At 40.4% G+C, this 18,647-nt stretch overlaps 1 protein-coding gene across 1 annotated transcript; it reads right to left on the bottom strand.

The window, feature by feature from the left end:
- Positions 1-956: 956 nt before the first annotated feature.
- ISOC1 (isochorismatase domain containing 1) lies at positions 957-17,761 on the bottom strand. Its single transcript, XM_066568930.1, has 5 exons — positions 17,401-17,761; positions 7,846-7,965; positions 7,475-7,678; positions 6,968-7,084; positions 957-2,430 (listed from the first exon to the last, which is right to left on the bottom strand). The coding sequence occupies exons 1-5, from the start codon at positions 17,698-17,700 to the stop codon at positions 2,284-2,286; spliced, it is 888 nt and encodes a 295-aa protein (XP_066425027.1). The 5' UTR covers positions 17,701-17,761; the 3' UTR covers positions 957-2,283.
- Positions 17,762-18,647: the final 886 nt, after the last annotated feature.

Here is an 18,647-nt window from a genome sequence, read left to right as displayed (position 1 = left end):
CTACATAGCACAATAGCCCACAGGCCTCTTCTCTAACGACTCATTTCTGCTGTTCTGCTGCATTGGAACACGCGCTTGTCACGGAACAGAAAATATGGATGAGTTGAGAGCAATGAAGAAGCAAAGGAAATTTTGTCCAGTGAATAAACTTACTTTAGGTAAGAGAAACATGGCAACGTTTTTTTCTCTTCTTTTTAAATAAACATTCTTACAATCTCATCTGAATGACCCATGTGATGCTGAATAATGCATCCATCTAACAAAAGAGGAATGTATTTCATCCCTAAATTCACATCTAATAGCTCCATTTTATAAAATAACCCTGGGTATTCCTGAATTTCTGAAAAGAGAAATGTAAATGAAGATTCAACATCTGTCCTTCAACTTACTTTTCTATGAAAGTGGTAAAATTTTAGTAACAATACCATTACCTCTTAAAAGTCCATGCATTTGTTTTTGAGGCAACTGATAGGGTTTCAAAAATAAACATGGGAAAAAATGCTATAGTTTTTTCTCCAATTACTTCTCTCGGTACCATCAACACATAACAGTAAGGACGGGAATAAACTCATTATTTCATAAGAAATGTACAGTATTTTAGTGCACAGCTGTTGATTTGATTGATATAAGTGAACTTTGTACTGCTAAGAAACACAATTAATATACGAGGAAAGTAGGTTAAAAGTAGGTCAGCAATAGAGCAAGTGTTCTTAACCCAACTAGCATTCCAGCCTCCAGCTTGAAGCATAATGTTAATTCCTCATATTCTAGAGTGTTAAATAACACTGTAACTAGATGCTGAAGACAAGAATCATTCAACATTATCCACCCTTGATCTTTACACAAAATTCCCATGACATCCATAGAACTTCTACAGCTGTACAAACTAGAATAAAGTCCATGTCAAACACAGCTTTCAGGATTTGCTCTACAATAAATATCACAAGCAAAAAAGAGACAGCAAATGTTAACTTTTTATTTCTTTTGAACAAAGGTTATATGAAACAACTAAAATTATTTTTATTTATGAAACAATTCTTTTAGCGCCATCTTGCAGGGAAAATAAGCAATTTAAAACAATACATATACTTTAATAGCTTCTCTACCAAAAAGATCAGTGGTTAATATGACATCTTCTAGTACTCTTTAAAAAAAATAAATGTCTCAGGCACACTGTAAACTTTATACAACATTGTTTAATCCCCTAGAACATGAAGGAAGTGCCTTTATGAATAATCACTTATTGAAAGATTAGTTCTAGATAGAAAAAAATATATATCATTATGTTAAAGATGCTATTTTTCTGAAGAATATTTTTAGACCAAATTCTATTCACACTCCACCCAACTATAGACCACAAAAAAAGCACAAAATTCGAAAGAGGCTAAACCTTCTTTCAGAGCCCTCTTGAGTAAATTAGACAGAATTATTCAATCTAACTAAACAGGGGGTAAAACAAAGCAAAATAAATCTAAACATATTAGTAGATTTAGCACACGAACCTGTAAAGTTTTCATTATTAAACATCCTTAGCATTTCCAATTTAAAGCTTTGGTAATACTCCTAAGTTCTGATGGAGTTGACACCAGTTGTTTATAAAGAACTCATTACACAACAGTCTTCTGTTTGTATACACTTAAGGAAAATACAGCCTTGGGCAGTCAATTTCAGCATAATCAAAAGTCATGATGCAGACTTCAGCTACCTAGGGCAATCAAACATCAGCTCTGCTTGATTTATGTGTCTTGCCTCAAAGTGCTTAAATTTTATCCTAGAGAACAAAATCGCACATATAGGTCATATATCTTACTCAGTTTTAACTTTTGCCCTAATAAAATACTTCATTTATATAGAACATTAAAGCATATCACATTTATCCAACAAGTAATTATCTTCTATTAATACAAAAGTAAAACAGAACATCACAGAACAATTGCAAAGCACACAATCAAGGGGTGTCACAGAAATATGCATTTTTTTGAGCTGTTACAATCAGTGTATAGTATAGACTAGCAGGCACCTCTGTTAATTTATTTTTTTAAATAAAGAAATTTGACAACAAAAGGGTCCTATAATACTCAGAACTTCTAACAGCTGTAACTAAACAGAACATATTGGCACCCAGACATATAACCAGACAATTTTGCTAAGGCAAGCACAAGTATGTCAATTTTTATTTTTACACTCCTACCAAACTTTGAGCAAAAGAACATGTACATGTGCGCTTATAGCCTTCCTTCCTCTGTAAAGAGGACAGTGAGATCTGCTTTCTCCATACCTGCTTTAAACTTTGGAAAGGAGCCCTGACTCAGGGGCGCTTGCCTTAATGAGATTTTGAATTTCTTTGAATTTCGGATGTTCTTTATCAGCTACCAGCTGCAGCAATATCGCTTCGCTAGTAGTAACTATAATTCCAGTACGTGCAAGACGCTGAAAAATAAAAGAGCAGAGAGAAATCATGTAAGGTATTTGCAAATGTGAATGAGTGAATTTTGAAAGAAAAGATGCATTTTTAAAAACATCTCCTATGAACAAAAGCACGGTCAATTCCATTCCAGCATTACTTAGTGGTATAATTTATAAAGCTAGGACAAAAAACTGACAGAGTTTAGACTTTTCTATGGCAAAAGGCTGCCCTGGATTACAAATAAGGCTTTCTACTTGAACTAGATTCTTTCCCCAAGTCAGATTTAATAGGCAGCAGCCCCACACATCTTAATAACAACCCTTTCCCTTTGCATAACCCAGAGGACAGCTTTCTTCACTCTCATGCAGATGAAAGGCCTGGGGAAAAAAATAAAATAGCAAGGTCCAACTTAACAGCATTAAGCAAGAAATTGTAACAATTTCTCTCTTAGTCCTTGTTATGTACAACTACTTCAGCTTTTGGACCACAGAGCATACTAGTAGCAATAATCTCTGGAGAAAGAGGAAAAATCTCTTCTACAGACATTATAAATCAAACTGGTACAACAGCAGCTCTTTTTAAATGATGTTTCGCCCCACGTTGGGCCGCCACTTTAATAAAGCCTCTGATTTGGCCTTATCATAAAGCAGAGCAATAGGGCTCAGGAGCTCAGTCCCTGGGTAGGGACCGGGTGCCCGAAGCTAGCTCGCTCATGCCAACGCCGCAGGGCTACCATCCAGCAAGCATGGTGATTATCAGCTCTATAGTGATTAGCAAGCTCTCAGGATTTCAGCTTTGCTTGCTAGGTAGCGGTGTCCCGGGCTTGAGGCTGCAGCAGATGGAGAGGGAGGAGAAGGAGAAGGCGCAGGCTGTTCCACGGAGATGGCTTTATTTGGGGAGGTCCGTGAAGGGTCTCTGCTCTTTTTCTTCTAACTAATGGGGTACAGTATGCTTCTTTTATAGGGTTGGAAAGGATCCAAGCTTGACCAATGGTAAGGGGTTAACATGACATTGCCTTATAGGGTTACAGAGATAGGTTAAGGGCGGAGGACAGGGAAACAGGAATTTTCTTTTGCTGTTTCAGCATTCCTATTGTTCATATTCTCCATGGTGCTTTTCTTAAATCTATGGGGTTTACTACATTTCATTACAGACAGTAACTCCAGAGTCAGTTCTCACAGGCTACAGGATAAAATATATAGCTGCAGAGAAAGCAAAACCAAACGAAGTCTGCTAGATCTTTTAAGTGTGCAACTCAAAAGGGCTTGGGCTTCACGAAGCCCAAGGTACAGGACTTACTATAAAGTTATTGGACTTTTAAAACTGTGGTTGTTGCTTACATAACAAAGTTACCTTCAGCAAAACCTGATCAACCCATGCCCCCCATCATCTTCCCAGCCATCATACAGATGCTTTGGCAGTAAACCTCTTCATAGAGTCAGCTTTACCTCTCTCATCCTCTACTCAGCTGCATGCTCCACCAAATCTAATGGGATCCTGAAAGGGCTAAGGGAGGGCAAGTGGCTGAGAACAGACATATGTACATACAGGTTTCAACTGTAATCATTAAAGTAAAGAGAAGCTCCAAACTTTCCAGCTCTTCAATTACAAACCAACTGATGGGTGAAAGTTACTAACTTTAAGGGACCAACCAGTAAAGTATATGTAACTACAGTCCACATAAAAACAAACTAACAACATTGGATTTACTGAATTCAATACTTCCTACTTGCCATTACAGCAACAAGCCTCTCAACGTTCTTACACTGAAACAAAGTAACTACTTTCCTCAGCTCTCCTACTCAGTAGAACCATATTTGTTAAAATTCACATGCATACAAAAAAGAAGAAAAACAGAAAAATTAATACGAAATATTATGGCAATGTTTTCAACATGAGCCTCTCCAAGAATACAAAGGTTTTGGTTTTAACTAGCATGGATGAGAAAAAAATCTAGACCCTTAAAAAATCATTTCTATCTGTGAAATGTTGATTGAAAAGAGAGAACACCTTCTCTTTAAAAGCAAAACACACCATAACATTTCAAAAGAGGCTGGCATTGCCTCATATCTTCTCTAGGACTAGATATTATTTTTATAAATTTTAGATTAGCAGAAAATAAGAGATACATTTGCTAAGTATATTGGATGATTTCCAAGGAAATCACAAGTTTTCTTAGAAGAGAGTCTTTGAGAAGGAACGTATCGACAGTATGTTACATCCACACTGCAGAAAAAAGTAGAAAAGACAAAGAACAGAAAAGAAATCCAGCAGAAGCAGACGAAGCTGTCTCAATCTGAGACCAAGCACTGGCATAGGACATCTTCATCAGACTTGGCAGATTCAGAATAGTCATACTCTTTGGAACAACAAAGATTCAGAATAGTCACATCCTTGAACTTTTGGGTTGAGTTATTTCATCAATGAAAGTTTCAAGATTTTTTTGTTTCTGAGGGTTTTTTTAATGAGAAGTTGTTGCCTGCTGTCATTTTTAAGCACACAACAGAAGTGGAAACAACCTGTTATCCAAGGAGACGTGAATGCTTTCATTACCAATTAAGTCAAATTGCACTTCCTAGTACACCCACTCAAATATTTGTATATTCATCACCAGCACAATCAAAACACATGCTATGTGATGGGAAATGTGGAGAACTGAAGGGGCAGGGAGTTACTGATGTAACTCCCAGTAACTGATGGGAGTTATTTGGGGCTGCTGAGGTTATCACTGCAAAGTCCCTCTTTATTATTCTTGAAAGGTGACTGTGAATAGAGAAGGGCTGTGTTATTGTGAAAAGGCAAATGTTACATTCATCTTCCCAGAAAGGTATGGAAAAGGATCCAAGAACCCTGGTCAATAAAGCTCACCTCAGCTCACCAGCTTGCCTAAGTTTGCACAAGAGACAATGTTAGACTCATTTATTAAAAGAATGTGACTAGGAACTGTGAGCTGTATGGTGAAACTAAAGCAGGATTACCCAAGACTTTGGTACGTTGCCCACTTCCCCCATAATGCCACAGTCAATCAGGATTAAGGACATGCCCAATACATGTCTGTTTCTCCTGGTCTCCTCCTCCCAAGCATGCCCATGTCTTGCTTGCTCTAGCCCACACCCCTTGGTAACACTTTTAAGTGAGGCTCTGTAACACAAGAAGCCGACAATGTTGATATGTGCTGCTGCCATGTGCAGCAGAGAAGGTGTTGCTGCTGGCTGAACTCCGCACAGCAAGTGTTGGCTCACTCATATTGTAATGACTGACAACACAAGGGACTACAGAAAAACGCTTTCTTTTGCTTACTGAGAACACATTGCAAAGGTGTACCAAAAGGTTACCAAAAATGGAAAAATTTACAGCTTTTGCAAGCAATCACACTTCTAAGATCAATACCTTTTTGCCTAGAAAGTAAAGCAAAGCTAGCTAGTCACTCTTTTAACCTTTATTACATTGGTCCAACTTCTATGCTTACAGACACATTGTAAGTAATAAATGTACAAAAACATACACAATAAGGCCATAATAAGGTCACAATAAGGCCACAGTAAGGCCAACAGATTTCAGGTTTTCTATATTTGTTTTGTCTCCTACTGCTGCTGCACCACATTGATTTGGGAAGTCCATGACTTCAGTCACTCCTGTACTCTGTGTGTGTCCCTATGCTCTATGTGACAGTTGACATTAGGTTTCCACTTAATCAAAGTCACGGGTTTCATCAATCACTGTGTGCTGGGGATTTCTCTTTAGCCTTTAAGAAATTAAGTCTTCTCAAAATCTATGAAAAAGCATAACATGCTGTGGTTATCATTAGTTTCTACTTCAAATAATTATTAGGGCCTGAGGCAAAAAATTGCAATACTTAATGTATGTATCAGGTTTTGACTTTCAACAGTGATGCCTGTGGGCAAATTAGGAGTACACCATCAAAAAATCATTTGAATGAATTTGCTACAACATAGTTGTATGTGCTTTTAAATCTTCTTGTTACATTTATCTCCACTTTCTCAACATTTACTTTGCCTAAGCTCCTAAAAGCAGGGGGGAGGGGAATGTTTACTATAATCAGGGTCTTGCGATTAAACTTTAATTTGCACTGATGAGGAAAAGCAGGAGGAGGGACAGAGGTACAAGGAGATTTGAACAGGATCACATACTGTATTTCATTGCACTTCAAGAATTTCAACACCTGAATAAATAATCTTTGGAACAACAAAGCCAAAAGCTTTATAGCACTTTTACTCTGCTGTAGAGATAACACTGCATAAAGGGATATGCTAAAATACTAATGTTATACAGAGCAATCTATATTGTATGGAAAAATCACTGTTAAATTCCAAACATTCCAAACTGGGTTATGCATATTAGATTATAATTCAAGGAGATTAAAAAAAGCCAGTACTTCTTCTCCATTTTTAATGCTATTTTAAGAATCAGAGTACTCATCTCTTCTCAAATCTACTTTTATCCACTGCTTTGTCCATAGAAATTCCTTGTTAGCCTACAATAAGCAGAGAACTTAACATACCAACCCAAGGTGAAGAAAGCCCCGACTAAGAAACTTACTTCAAGAGCAAACATTCTGTCCATCATACTTCTTGATGAGGTGGCGTCAGCTACAATATGAACTTCCAGACCTCTGCCAATTAATTCCAATGCTGTTTGCTGGATACAGACATGAGTCTACAGGGGAGAAATCAAAGGCAGAAAACCCACCAACAAACCATTATTATGAAATGAAAGTCACACGATCACAAATTAGAGTACATAATTAATTAGAGTGCAAATATGTATTTTTCTACCCCTGGCAGTATGAGGGAACTCAATATGCATTTTAAATGCCAGTTAAGATTGTGACAAGTGCCTGTAGTTTACAAGTATCTCATCTCAAATTCTTTAATGAGATAATATTAATGACAACACAAAATTAATTTATTCTGTAGAGGATATCTAAGCTCTAAGTAACATAAATTATATAAATTGAGTTGGTTTGTTTTAATTACACAAAGTGATGCCCCTTTGAGGGCCAATAAACATTACCATAAACCAGTGTAAGAATTGCAATGCACCTACTTCTACTCCAAAGAGGACAATACTCCGGACACCAGGGATCTCTGCTAATGCCGCTTCAACTTCTGGCAACACCATTGAAAATTTTGTCTTGGGAAGCACAAGTTTAGCTCCTGTTAAATCAATTTCTTGCACAGTGCTGCCAAGACCTTTGGGATACTGTTCAGTGACAATAACTGGAATTCCCAAGAGCCGTGCACCTTGGAGCTGTAAGAGGACAGAGAGAAAAACATTTTCAAAAAAAGGAAAAAAAAGACAACATAGAACAACAATAACAAAGACATTGTTATTATCTAATACTAAGTAATAGTTAGACTGTAAGTAAAATAATAAAAAAAGTTCGCAATGAGTGATCAAAACTCACTACAACATACCAGTCGTTGGCCCACGCTGATGATATCACCGAAGTATTTGATAGCAGGCCGGAATCGCTCTTGCATGTCACAACAGAAAAAAACAGTGCTTGAGGGTGTCAGGTTGCCCAAAGTAGTAATCTGAAAAAAAGAAAAAAAGGTAATGTTTTCCATGGCAGTGGATATCCCTTCAGAAATGCAGCAGAATGAGGAAGAGTTTGCAATACATCTGCTAGATTATGGATTTATGTTACTTTGAGTCAAAATAGGAGACAAGTTTTTCAAGCCTAATTTTGGTATGTTTCTGAAGTAAAATGAATAGCTGATACTGAACAGTACAGTATAGTCATCAATTTTTAATCACGATTTTATTAGGTGGGAAGCAGAATTCCACATAAATGTACACGGATATTTCTGAACTCCGAAGGGGGGCAGAGGAACACACCACCTAAATAATAGCAAAAAAAAAAAAGTACCAAAAGCAAAATTAACTCTTCAAATTCATTTTTAAATCCACAATTCTTGGAACTCAAATAGACTCAGGATAAATTAAAGTTTAAAAAATTCATACTTCCACTTGCTTTCAGATATTGTATGTACATATATTTTCAATACTTCCATTGTGTAGTCAATTTGATTTGTCTATGACATCTTTTTGCACAAGTCTGATCAAAGTCCAAGGCTAGAAAGAAAGTAGAGGAGACTGTAAATATTAGAAACCAAACTGAATGCATTTTAATGACAAAAGTAATCTCCTAGAGTTTCCCTCATACAAGGTACCAAGTAGGGTAGAAGGGAGAGGATAAGAAAAATAAAGCAAATACTTAACTTTCTTACACTTAGAAAGAGTGCTTTGTATTTTTATAAATAAATTACTTGCACTACCGGTCGAACCAAAGTATAGGGCTTCAGATGGAAGCTACAGGGAAAAGAAAAGAGCTACGAACTATCATTTAGTTGTAAGGCAACTCAAGAGAAATTACGTCCATTCAGGAGCTTTTCAGCAGACAGATAAATCGAACTGAATAAAGAGCTTCTGGGAAGTACCCATTAATTATATACACTTCATTTTCTGCAATCTGAGGTTGTAATGTTTTAAACTTAAACAAAATTACAAAATCTGTAAAAGAATGTATTTCGGAAGACTGCAGGTGTATTGGGTTAATGTGCAAGGTTTTGGTAGTGAGGGGAGGCTGTAAGGGTGGCTTTTGTGAGATGCCAGAAACAGCCTCATGTCAAGAGAGCACTAATGCCAGCTGAATCCAAGACAGATCTGCTACATCAGTGATGCTGGTGACAACTCTATGCTAACATATTTAAGAAAGGGTAAAAAAACCCACTGTCCAACAGCAGCTGTGAGAGGAGGGTGAGAATATGTGGGAGAAAGAGCACTTCAGACACCAAGGTCAGTGTAGAAGGAGAGGCAGGAGATGCCCCAAGTGCTGGAGCAGAGATTCCCCAGCAGCTCCTGGTGCAGACCAGGGTGAGGCAACTGTGCCCCTGGAGCCCATGGGCTTCCACAGTGGAACAGAAATCCACCTGCAGTCCATGGAGGACCCCACAGCACAGCCTTGAAGAAGGCCTGCAATATGCCTTAAAGAAGGCTGAGACACTGAAGGGCCCCACTTTAGTGACTCTCTGAAGTGACCTGTGACTGTCGAGCCCATGTGCAGAATGTCTGGGGAGGAATGCAGCCTGTGGGAAGGATGCATATTTGGGAAGTTCATTACATACTATCTCACACAGGAGGGACCCCTCTCTGGAGCAGGGGAAGAGTGTGAAAAGAATGAGTGGGAGAGGTGAAGTTTTATGAACTGACCACAAACCCCATTCCCCATCCCTCTGTGCTGCTTGAAGGGAAGAGGTAGAGAAGTTGGAACTAGAGCTAAACCAGGGAAGAAGGGAGGCATAGGGAAGAGGTGTTTTTACATTTGTTCTTATTTCTGATTATTTCACTTGGTTATTGATTAGCACTATATCAAACTGACTTCCCCAAGTCTGTTTTTTCTATGACAGTAATTGGCAAAATTCCTCTCTGTCCTTATCTTGATGCACAAGCTTCTTGGTCATATTTTCTCCCCTCTGTCCTACTGAGGACAACTGATGGAGCAGTTTGGTGGGCACGTGGTGGCCAGCCAAGGTCAACTCACCACAAAGGAATTGGGAATTGATAAATATTCATTCCAAAACTTTCACTGATTCACCACATGTCTCCAGAGTAAAATGATGCTGATCTCAATTCCCAAGGCCATGCTTAATAATAGCAATGCTTAAACACATGCAATGGCCTGTTCAAACTGTTGGGAAAATTACTTGTATGCTAACAATTGCAAATACTAAATTCCCTCAATTCTCAGATTCATTACACCACTACTGCCAAAGCAGCAAGCATTCATAAACATGGTTCCTCCAGTCCTTGCGAGCCAAACAGCAACACTCTTAATACAAGCAGTTACAGAGGCAAATGCAGTAACAACCACAGTGCAGATGATGTAACACTGGGCTCACTGATACCACAGGAAGACAGAAGAGCATCACAACAGGCATTAGGGAAATCTTTTTCACCAGGAAGATACAGCTGCACTGAAAAAATTTACCACAGATGTGAGATTTTCAATCCTATGAGATTTCAGTATTCAGCAATGCAGCAGCTGATTTGACCAAGGGGCTAGGGAAGACAGCCTCTAGATACTTTTCCCAAGTAACACTTCTGCAACTCTACACCAGGTAATGAATGAGGTCTGGGACCAAGAAAGATTTGACATAAAATTAAATAGCCACCTTGTTCTTGAATACCATCCATCATACCACATCATTTGCCTGAACAATGAAAAAGGCAGTTGGCAGGCAGTATTAATGTACAATTCAACACCACAGGGAACACATACTGTGACCCATTCCAGCTCTGGCACTTACTACCATCACAGAAGCCAATCATGACATTTAACTTTCCTACTGCTAAGCAATAAAAACAAAAAAAATGGAATAAATAATATTTATAAGTGTGGTTCCTACTGTGCCATTTTGTCTTAGCATTTATATGACAAGCAAAGACTATCATTTTCTCCTTTAAATCTTTCCATCACTTTAACAGCTGCACCAGAGGAGGTTTAGGTTGGACATTAGGAAGAATTTCTTCACAGAAAGGGAGATTAGATATTAGAATGGGCTCCCAGGGAGGTGGTGGAGGCGCTGTCGCTGAAGGCATTGAAGGAAAGACTGGAGGTACCATTTGGCGCCATGCTCTAATTGATATGGCAGGGTTCAGTTATAGGCTTGACTCAATCTCAGAGGTCTTTTATAGTCTAACTGATTCTGTAATTCTGTAATTTTTTAACATCTGTCTGAACCACAAACCATCATGGACTACAGAATGACCAACACGAAGTTAATCTACTATATGCACCTTCCTCTGCCAGTGCAGCAGATGGCACCACCACCCCTAGCAGAGGAACAAATGTGAATAGAGTTGGAAAGTCTTCAAGAAGCAGCATAGTCTTCCCCTACGGAAGGATCAAACAAACATAAATAATGTTCTTCAGAGATGACCACATGGTCTGACCCATCAGAGACAGAACTCTTGTAAAACCCATCCCACAGCTCTGTTACCTTTGCCTCTCAGTGTTTTCTCATCCATACCTCCTTTGCTCACATTTATGATTATTACTTACAGTTAGGTCCACAGTGAATTTGAAACACAAGAGCATTACAACCCTCCCTCACATGGATAACCACGTGCAGAACTTATTACCAGACCTTAAGAATCAGAGCTTTAGGTCTCCCTTTAGGCCTTCCTTTCCCACTCCTTGTTCTAAAACGTATCTAATGCTTTTAGTATTTCTTCCTACAAATTGTTTTCATGGTCCTCCCTGGGGTAATTTTCAAATTGCAGTCTGGAATGAGGCACTCAATACTACTATCACAACAGTGTTTCTCTGCCCATACTACTTCACTGCTCTAGCAGAGCCTCAAATATCAGCCAATTCACAGCCCTTCCAGGCCCTGTTTATTCTGTACTTTCCAGTACAGTATTTGCTCTTTTCATAATGGATGACACTTAGACTCCTGAGGTATATTTTAGACTTATAAATCATCCCCTGAACTCTCCCTCATCTTCTGTTTGTGTAGCTGATTATTTCTACATTGCTACTTCCATTTTGAAATGCATCTTATTGCACCCAGTTTTTCCAGCTTGTCCTGAAATACCTGAAGTCTGCTTTTTCAGATGCTTGCAGCTCCTTCCAGCCTGGGAACTTCTGCAAAAACAGTATTTGCCCTAAGTTTTGTCAAGGAGAAGAACAATGGAATAATTAAAAACAGTGGATTTGAAAGCCATTTTATAGAGCACAATACAATTTTATTCTGATTTGGCAGTGAAGTGCAGAAGAAAACTGACTGTCTTTCAAGCCACAGAGTATTCTTACTATAGACTTTCACGGAATCTCATATGTTTATGTCAAGAAGCACAGGGAGCTGGAGCAAAAGCACTATATCTGCTTTTCTTTACTGTCAAGTTGGTTTCATATGATTTAATTTATGCCTTCAGATTCATGCCAGCAGCTCTCTAAAATAAAGTTGTGTCAATTGTATATTTGCTAAATAAACGCTTTAACAAAGTCTAACACAAATAATTCATATATTGATTTTCTTATTTATTTCTGATTAGCTTGCAGTCTGAATTGTGGCAGAACAAGAGGAAACTGGAAGAAAGAGAGGCTAAGATCAAAGAGTAACACTTGCTGGTGTTACATGGGAGACCAGATGTGGGCAGGGCAGAGTGCAGCAGAAAGCAGTTTGAAATTAAGTTTCATAAATAGTAGCTAACAGAGTCCATAAATAAATTCATGTAAGTATTTGCTATGTATAAAGGAAAGGTTTAGTTTACTAGTTCTTTAGTGGGCCACATAAATCCTACAACTCACTTGCTTTCAATGCCATCCTCCCCATCTACAAGAATGCTGTGACATTTCCACTTCACATCTGGCAGTGAAAATCACCCAGGCTTCCCCAGTGCGACATCCCAAAGAGCTGGGGTGAGGGCAAAACTACACCTAAACATCAAACCTGGGCTGGCACATCAACACCTGTTTGAGTTCACTGCAGAAAGAGGCAAGCTGGGCAAGGACTGTGAGTCACTGCAGCCACACAGTATCTGCCTGAATCCACCCTGCATATTACATCTACTCAGCCACAATACCATTAAACAACTTGAACTCAAAATAAACGTAAAAAAAAAAAAAAACCATCAAAACCCAAATGACCTGAAGTTCCCCTCAACAGTACATAAGCATTTCCACTTGTTGCACTTCATTTCTCTTAGTTAGGATTTTCTGTCCTCCAGCTGAAGGTTACCCACAGCACAACCAGAATAGGTACATCAAATGGTCAAGTAACCTGATGCAGCTCTTTTACCCAGCTAAAGAAGTCTAGGACCTTGTCCAGACCAGGATTTAAAGGTATGCTGTCACGAGTTACATACAGCTTTAAATCCTACTCTAGAAAAGACCTAGGTGGGAAAGGAGAGGTGCTTTTCCACATCTATTTATCATCTCTGCTGATTATTATTATTATTATTATTAATCAGACAAAAATGTGATTGAGATGAAGTACTATAATTATAGGTTCAGCTTTACAAAAATATTCACATATACTGACTGGCTTTTTATCGGTTCTTTACCTGTTCAAAGTCCAGGAAATCATGAGACTTACAAAATGAAATTTCCTCACAGTATTTGTAATGAACAAGAAACTGGAAGCAAAGAAATAACCCCATTTGACATCACTAGTGACGTCATAAATATCATGTCACCTACTAAAGGTTACATACTAAAAGGGCAGACTGGGGGATGTTGCAACCTTGGTATTTCAAGAATGGCACAAAAGAGACAACAAAAAGAAGCTACCACCTTTTCTTCTGTATTTCTCAAAGAAAATTGGTAAGATTCAGTTGTACTTTGCTGCTATATTTCAAATGTTAAAAAAGGATCAATTCAGTTTGATGTATTTTAAGAGAAAAACAGGTTACAAGTATTTCAATTTAGAAAAATAAATATTTATCTTATGCTAAGCTAATGTGCAGCCTTTTACATGTAATTCAGCATTTTAAAAGGACAGATTTAGTTAAAAAAACACATGATGTACATATAACTAATGTGGTACAAAAGTCTTCAGCAAAATTTAAAATTACTAAAATGCTTGTTACAGAGTAAAGATATACAAACAAGGAGTCTGGATTAGAGAAAAAAAATCCTCTTTCAGTATTTTCAGCCCCTTTTCCCTCCCTTCTTTAAGGTCCCACATGCTGCTTTTCAAAAAACTTTGAAAAACTTATTTATTTAGGAATGTAATAGTTTATCAAAAATTGTACTTTCACCCTAAAACCCCCAAATAGAATCCCTGCAATTTGTGCTTTGGCTTTTCCTGGTCTTCAGAAAATGGACTTGGGTTCCTGACTTAGTTAGTTCTAGCTCCAGACTATCTGAGTAACATCAGGTATATGCAATAAGAGTGAAAATCTGTGTATTAATTGTTATATTTTATTTAGCTTATCATTCAGCAGAAGTTTCTTCAAGACAGATATGACTGAGACAGCAACCTGTCTCAAAAAACTATCCTGAAATAGACATACTTTTATGCAATGGTTTCAGCAATAATTTTACCCTTTTAGCTTCAGTATCTTAAGGTTTACTAGTTTGTAAATACAGAGTACAAGCCCTCCTGAGGAGAAGTCACCTTGAAGTTATGACAGTAACTGTGAAATAGTCTCTCTTGGTTATGTATTTGCAACTGCCTAAACTGCTCTATTACACAGCTGTAATGTGCATATAGCTGTCTTTTCTTTGGATATCACCAAAGTCTTTTTCCTTACTTCTCTCCTCCAAAAGCAGGTACAATAACGCTACAGGAAAATACAATAACTTTTATAGCACTATTCTACTCTATGTAGAGGTGATTAAAGCGGTCCTGCATTGCTTCACCCAAACTACAAATGTTATAGTCTCCTGTTAAAAGACTTTTATAAGACTTTATTTATGAAAAGCAGATGCAGTCCCTCCATTTGAGAGAGGCTTGAGGAAATGTCCCTGTCCACTGCATGACTGGGTGGAGGAGATTCGAGTTGAGGAGTGGCAGCCAGGCAGAACATCACAGTGCAGTGCCCCCCACCAGCCTGCCTAATGCTGCATGGCCATCAAAAGCTTAAGTGACTGTTTCGTGTCAGGACATCTGGACCAAACAAATGTACATATATGAGGATGGTACAAAGGCATAAAACAATGAATGAGCAAACGTCCCTGTACAGATCAAGCTTTGAAATGAGTTCATGGAGTGGCTTTCCAAGGGCAGCATATGGTAATTCCTCCATGAGATTACTGCCCCCCTCAGCTGCAGGGACAAGAAATTGAAACAGCCCAGTCGAACATCATTTGATGCTGACATTCTGTGAGCTATTATACCAAAAGGCATCCTTCTATGACAGGCCTGCACAGGAATAAAAATGGAAGGATAACATACCAGAGATTAGCTGCCTTAAAGGTTAAAAATCCTACCTCCAACTAAATGCATACATATACCTCATAAAACATGCATATAAAAACTCTGAAATTATTGTCTAGTGATACAGCTGCTAGCATCTCTGAATTTTAATTTTAAACCAGAAATATCTTTCTAAATATGAAAGTCTAATCACATCAGCAAACAAAAGTTGTCCCTCTTGAAACGTACATCCAAAACAGTGATTCCACTGACTATGCCACGCACAGAGTTGACAAATCAATGTTGTGTGTAACTGCAGATAAATCATGGAGGAAGGGAGGGAGAAAAAGCGGGAGGGAAGGAAAAAATGGCATATAATAGTGGCAATGCCTGAATGAATACACAGAAAGTTTAATATTCCCATCACTAAGTCCTAAAGGTCTTTAAAAGCTCAGCTGTGTCTGTATCATACCAAATGTTTCTCAAACAAGTGATCTCTGAGCACCTGTCTCTGGCTTAAGGCAAGCTGACCGACACCATTGTGATGTCTCATTTGAGACATCTTCAGCTCATTCACAGCTGCTAAAACATATCAAGGAATAACCCACAAATACCATCCTTTTCATATCAACAGCTGCAACAGAACTGCAACAGTATTGGTGTAAGTAGGCAATCAAATAGGCAATAATGCATAAAATACTGGTTCATCCTGAATCCCTGCAGTCAAAGCTGTATAGCGCATTTGCACCCTGGGAGTGATGTATCCTTGTCTCAGTACTGACCTTTATTCCAAGACGTATGTCCTGCTACAAATGCTTGAGCTGCATTTACAGTTTCAGTGCAGAAGGCATCTGCAAGGGAGTCTTTGCAGAGTAGTGATCTGCATGCACAAATGAGAACCAAATTTTGACCTGAAACACTGTTATATGCCCAGAATACCCAAATTCTGTTTTTAAAATCCTTGCTTCCATTAACATCTATAACAACTCTTTCTGCAAGCTGGAAAGACTATTCCTTTCCAGTTTTTCTGATTGGGCCCCCATAAATTACAACACAGAAACAGAAAAGTTTTAAACTGAATATAATGAGTGTATATGATGTGCTAAGAATTTATTAAACTAATTTGCTCTTCTTAACCATTCTTTCCATACATAAAGAATAAAAGATGCCAAAGGCACCCTTAATGTACAGTGAAAGCAAACAGACCACCTTGAGAGTTTATGCATACAAGACACTATGATAAGCAGAGTTTACAAACAGGATTAATTAGACATTTCTGAAAACATTAAGAGAAGACAAGCAATGTTTCAGCTCTCATGATAACACTTTTCCAACATCTGAGAAGTGTTGGCTAGGCAAACTAAAATTTCCTAATTATAATTTTTTTAAAGTGTTCTGAATGAAAACAGCAATGATGTGGGGTTTAATCCTGGGGTCTGTTTTGGTTTGTGGGGTTTTTTTAAGTTGAATTCTTAGATACAGGAGAAAGGAAGAATCAATGTGTTTTGAGTGGAAGTATTAGAGCACAACTTGCACCAATCTCTAGCGGGCATAAAAGTATCTTCATAGGAAAGCACACGTAACTGCATCTATCTGGCAGTCTGGCTTCCTGGTTTGTGGCTACAGAACTACCAAGCTATAGACCTGCATATCAGAAAGAGCTTTTTGAGCCAAAGAGGGATACAGAGGTCCTGATGAACTACAAGCCAAGATACCGAGCTCTGGCAGAGCCCACTTTACTGGCACTCTCCACCTCGCAGCATTACCCGCGGCTAAGGCCGGGTATGACCAGCCACCTGATTTAACGGAGAGCATTGATTACTTCAGCGACCTGACTTGTCTTCCCATTCATGACGCCCAGTAAGTTCTGGCGAGCCGAAGGCAAAGCCCGGTAAACCACACGCGCGTGGCGCAAACCGCACCTGCCTCCCCGGCTTGGGAAACCAAAAGTTTCCACGGAGAGACAAGTGAGCGCGGGCTGTGGGGACTGCGCCCACGGTCCCAGCCGGCTCCAGGATCCCTCACTTCTCCCCGAAGGGGCCGGGGCCCGCCGCGGCGGGACGGGACGGGTTGCACACACGCACCTGTGGCGGCCGCTCTCACCTGGATCTGCAGCGGGACCAGGCGCACCTTGCAGCGCTCGTTGACCAGGAAGCCCTTCGGCAGGTCGATGTACTGGCTCCACTCCTCGGCGAAGAGCTGCACCACGAACTTACGGTGCATGTCTATTTGGTCCCCGTAGAGGCTGAGGAACTTCTGGATCAGCAGCTCGTAGCCAGCGCCGTGGGGCACGCTGGAGGGCCGCGCGAAAACCGAGAAGCAGAAAAGGACAGGCACGGAGCCGCCACCCGCTGGAGCGCAGCTCCCGCTGCCCGGAGCAGCACCCGGCTCCGCCGCCGCCATCTTCAGGGACCGCCGCGCCGAGCCCCGCCAGCTCGCTGCGGTCCGCGCCACCGCTCCTCCTCCCGCCGCCTCCTCCCCCCCGACCGGCCGGGCGGTGCCGGCGAGCCCCAATCCCGGCTGCGGCTGCTCCTGCTCCTCCTCCCCGCCATGGGGCTCGGCCCTGCCCCGCACCCCCATGGGGCTCAGAGCGTTGCCGGGGTCCTTTCATCGGGCGGACACGGGGTGTCTTGGGCAGGAGCATGGTGCTTCCACTGCTTAGGCGGACAGTGAGAAGAGCAGCCCCACACGGGCGCACTTGCCCTCGTCCGGGCGGAGAGAGGCCGTGTATCCCGGAGAGGAGCAAGGGGACACCGCCGCTGTGGCGGCCCCGGCGGGGCCCTCCCAGGGTCGCGCCGCGGGGCAGAGCGCACTGTGGGGTGCGCGGGGCAGGACGGGCTCGGAGCGCGGGCGGGCACCGGGCCCAGCCGCGGCGGGGACGGGCGAGGCCGCGTCCCGTGCAAGCTGGGAAGGAAACCTGTTGGTAGAGCCTGAAACATGCCCGGTTCCTTTGAAGGGTGATCCAGCCCAGATCTGTATTGGGGACTGGTAGTTGAGTTCTCTACGAGGCTTCCTTCGGAATTGCCCTTTCTGAGCAGCGGGCGGTGCCCGAGCCGCGGCTCCGAGCTTCCAGCTCCATCCACGGATGAGGGGAAGTAAGCAGGATAGAACGCATATTTTTTCCTTCGTAGCTTCATGCTCTCTACCATATTTACTTTTTCTCCAGGGATGACTGACAGCTGAAATTGTTGCCCCTATTTTTGCCATAATTACCAGAGTTTCTGTTATATTAAAGTGTGCTTAGGGGAAAGATCTGAGTAGTGTGATACTCGCATAGAAAGAAAATGCTGTGCTAAAAACAAGTGGATGTTTGCATGCACTGTGCCAATGCAGCATTAAGGTTAATGCTT

This window comes from Molothrus aeneus, chromosome Z (assembly GCF_037042795.1).
Source record: "Molothrus aeneus isolate 106 chromosome Z, BPBGC_Maene_1.0, whole genome shotgun sequence".
Lineage (NCBI taxonomy): Eukaryota > Metazoa > Chordata > Aves > Passeriformes > Icteridae > Molothrus > Molothrus aeneus.
Note: the sequence above shows the minus strand (reverse complement) of the source record. Positions and strands in the feature narration are given on the sequence as shown.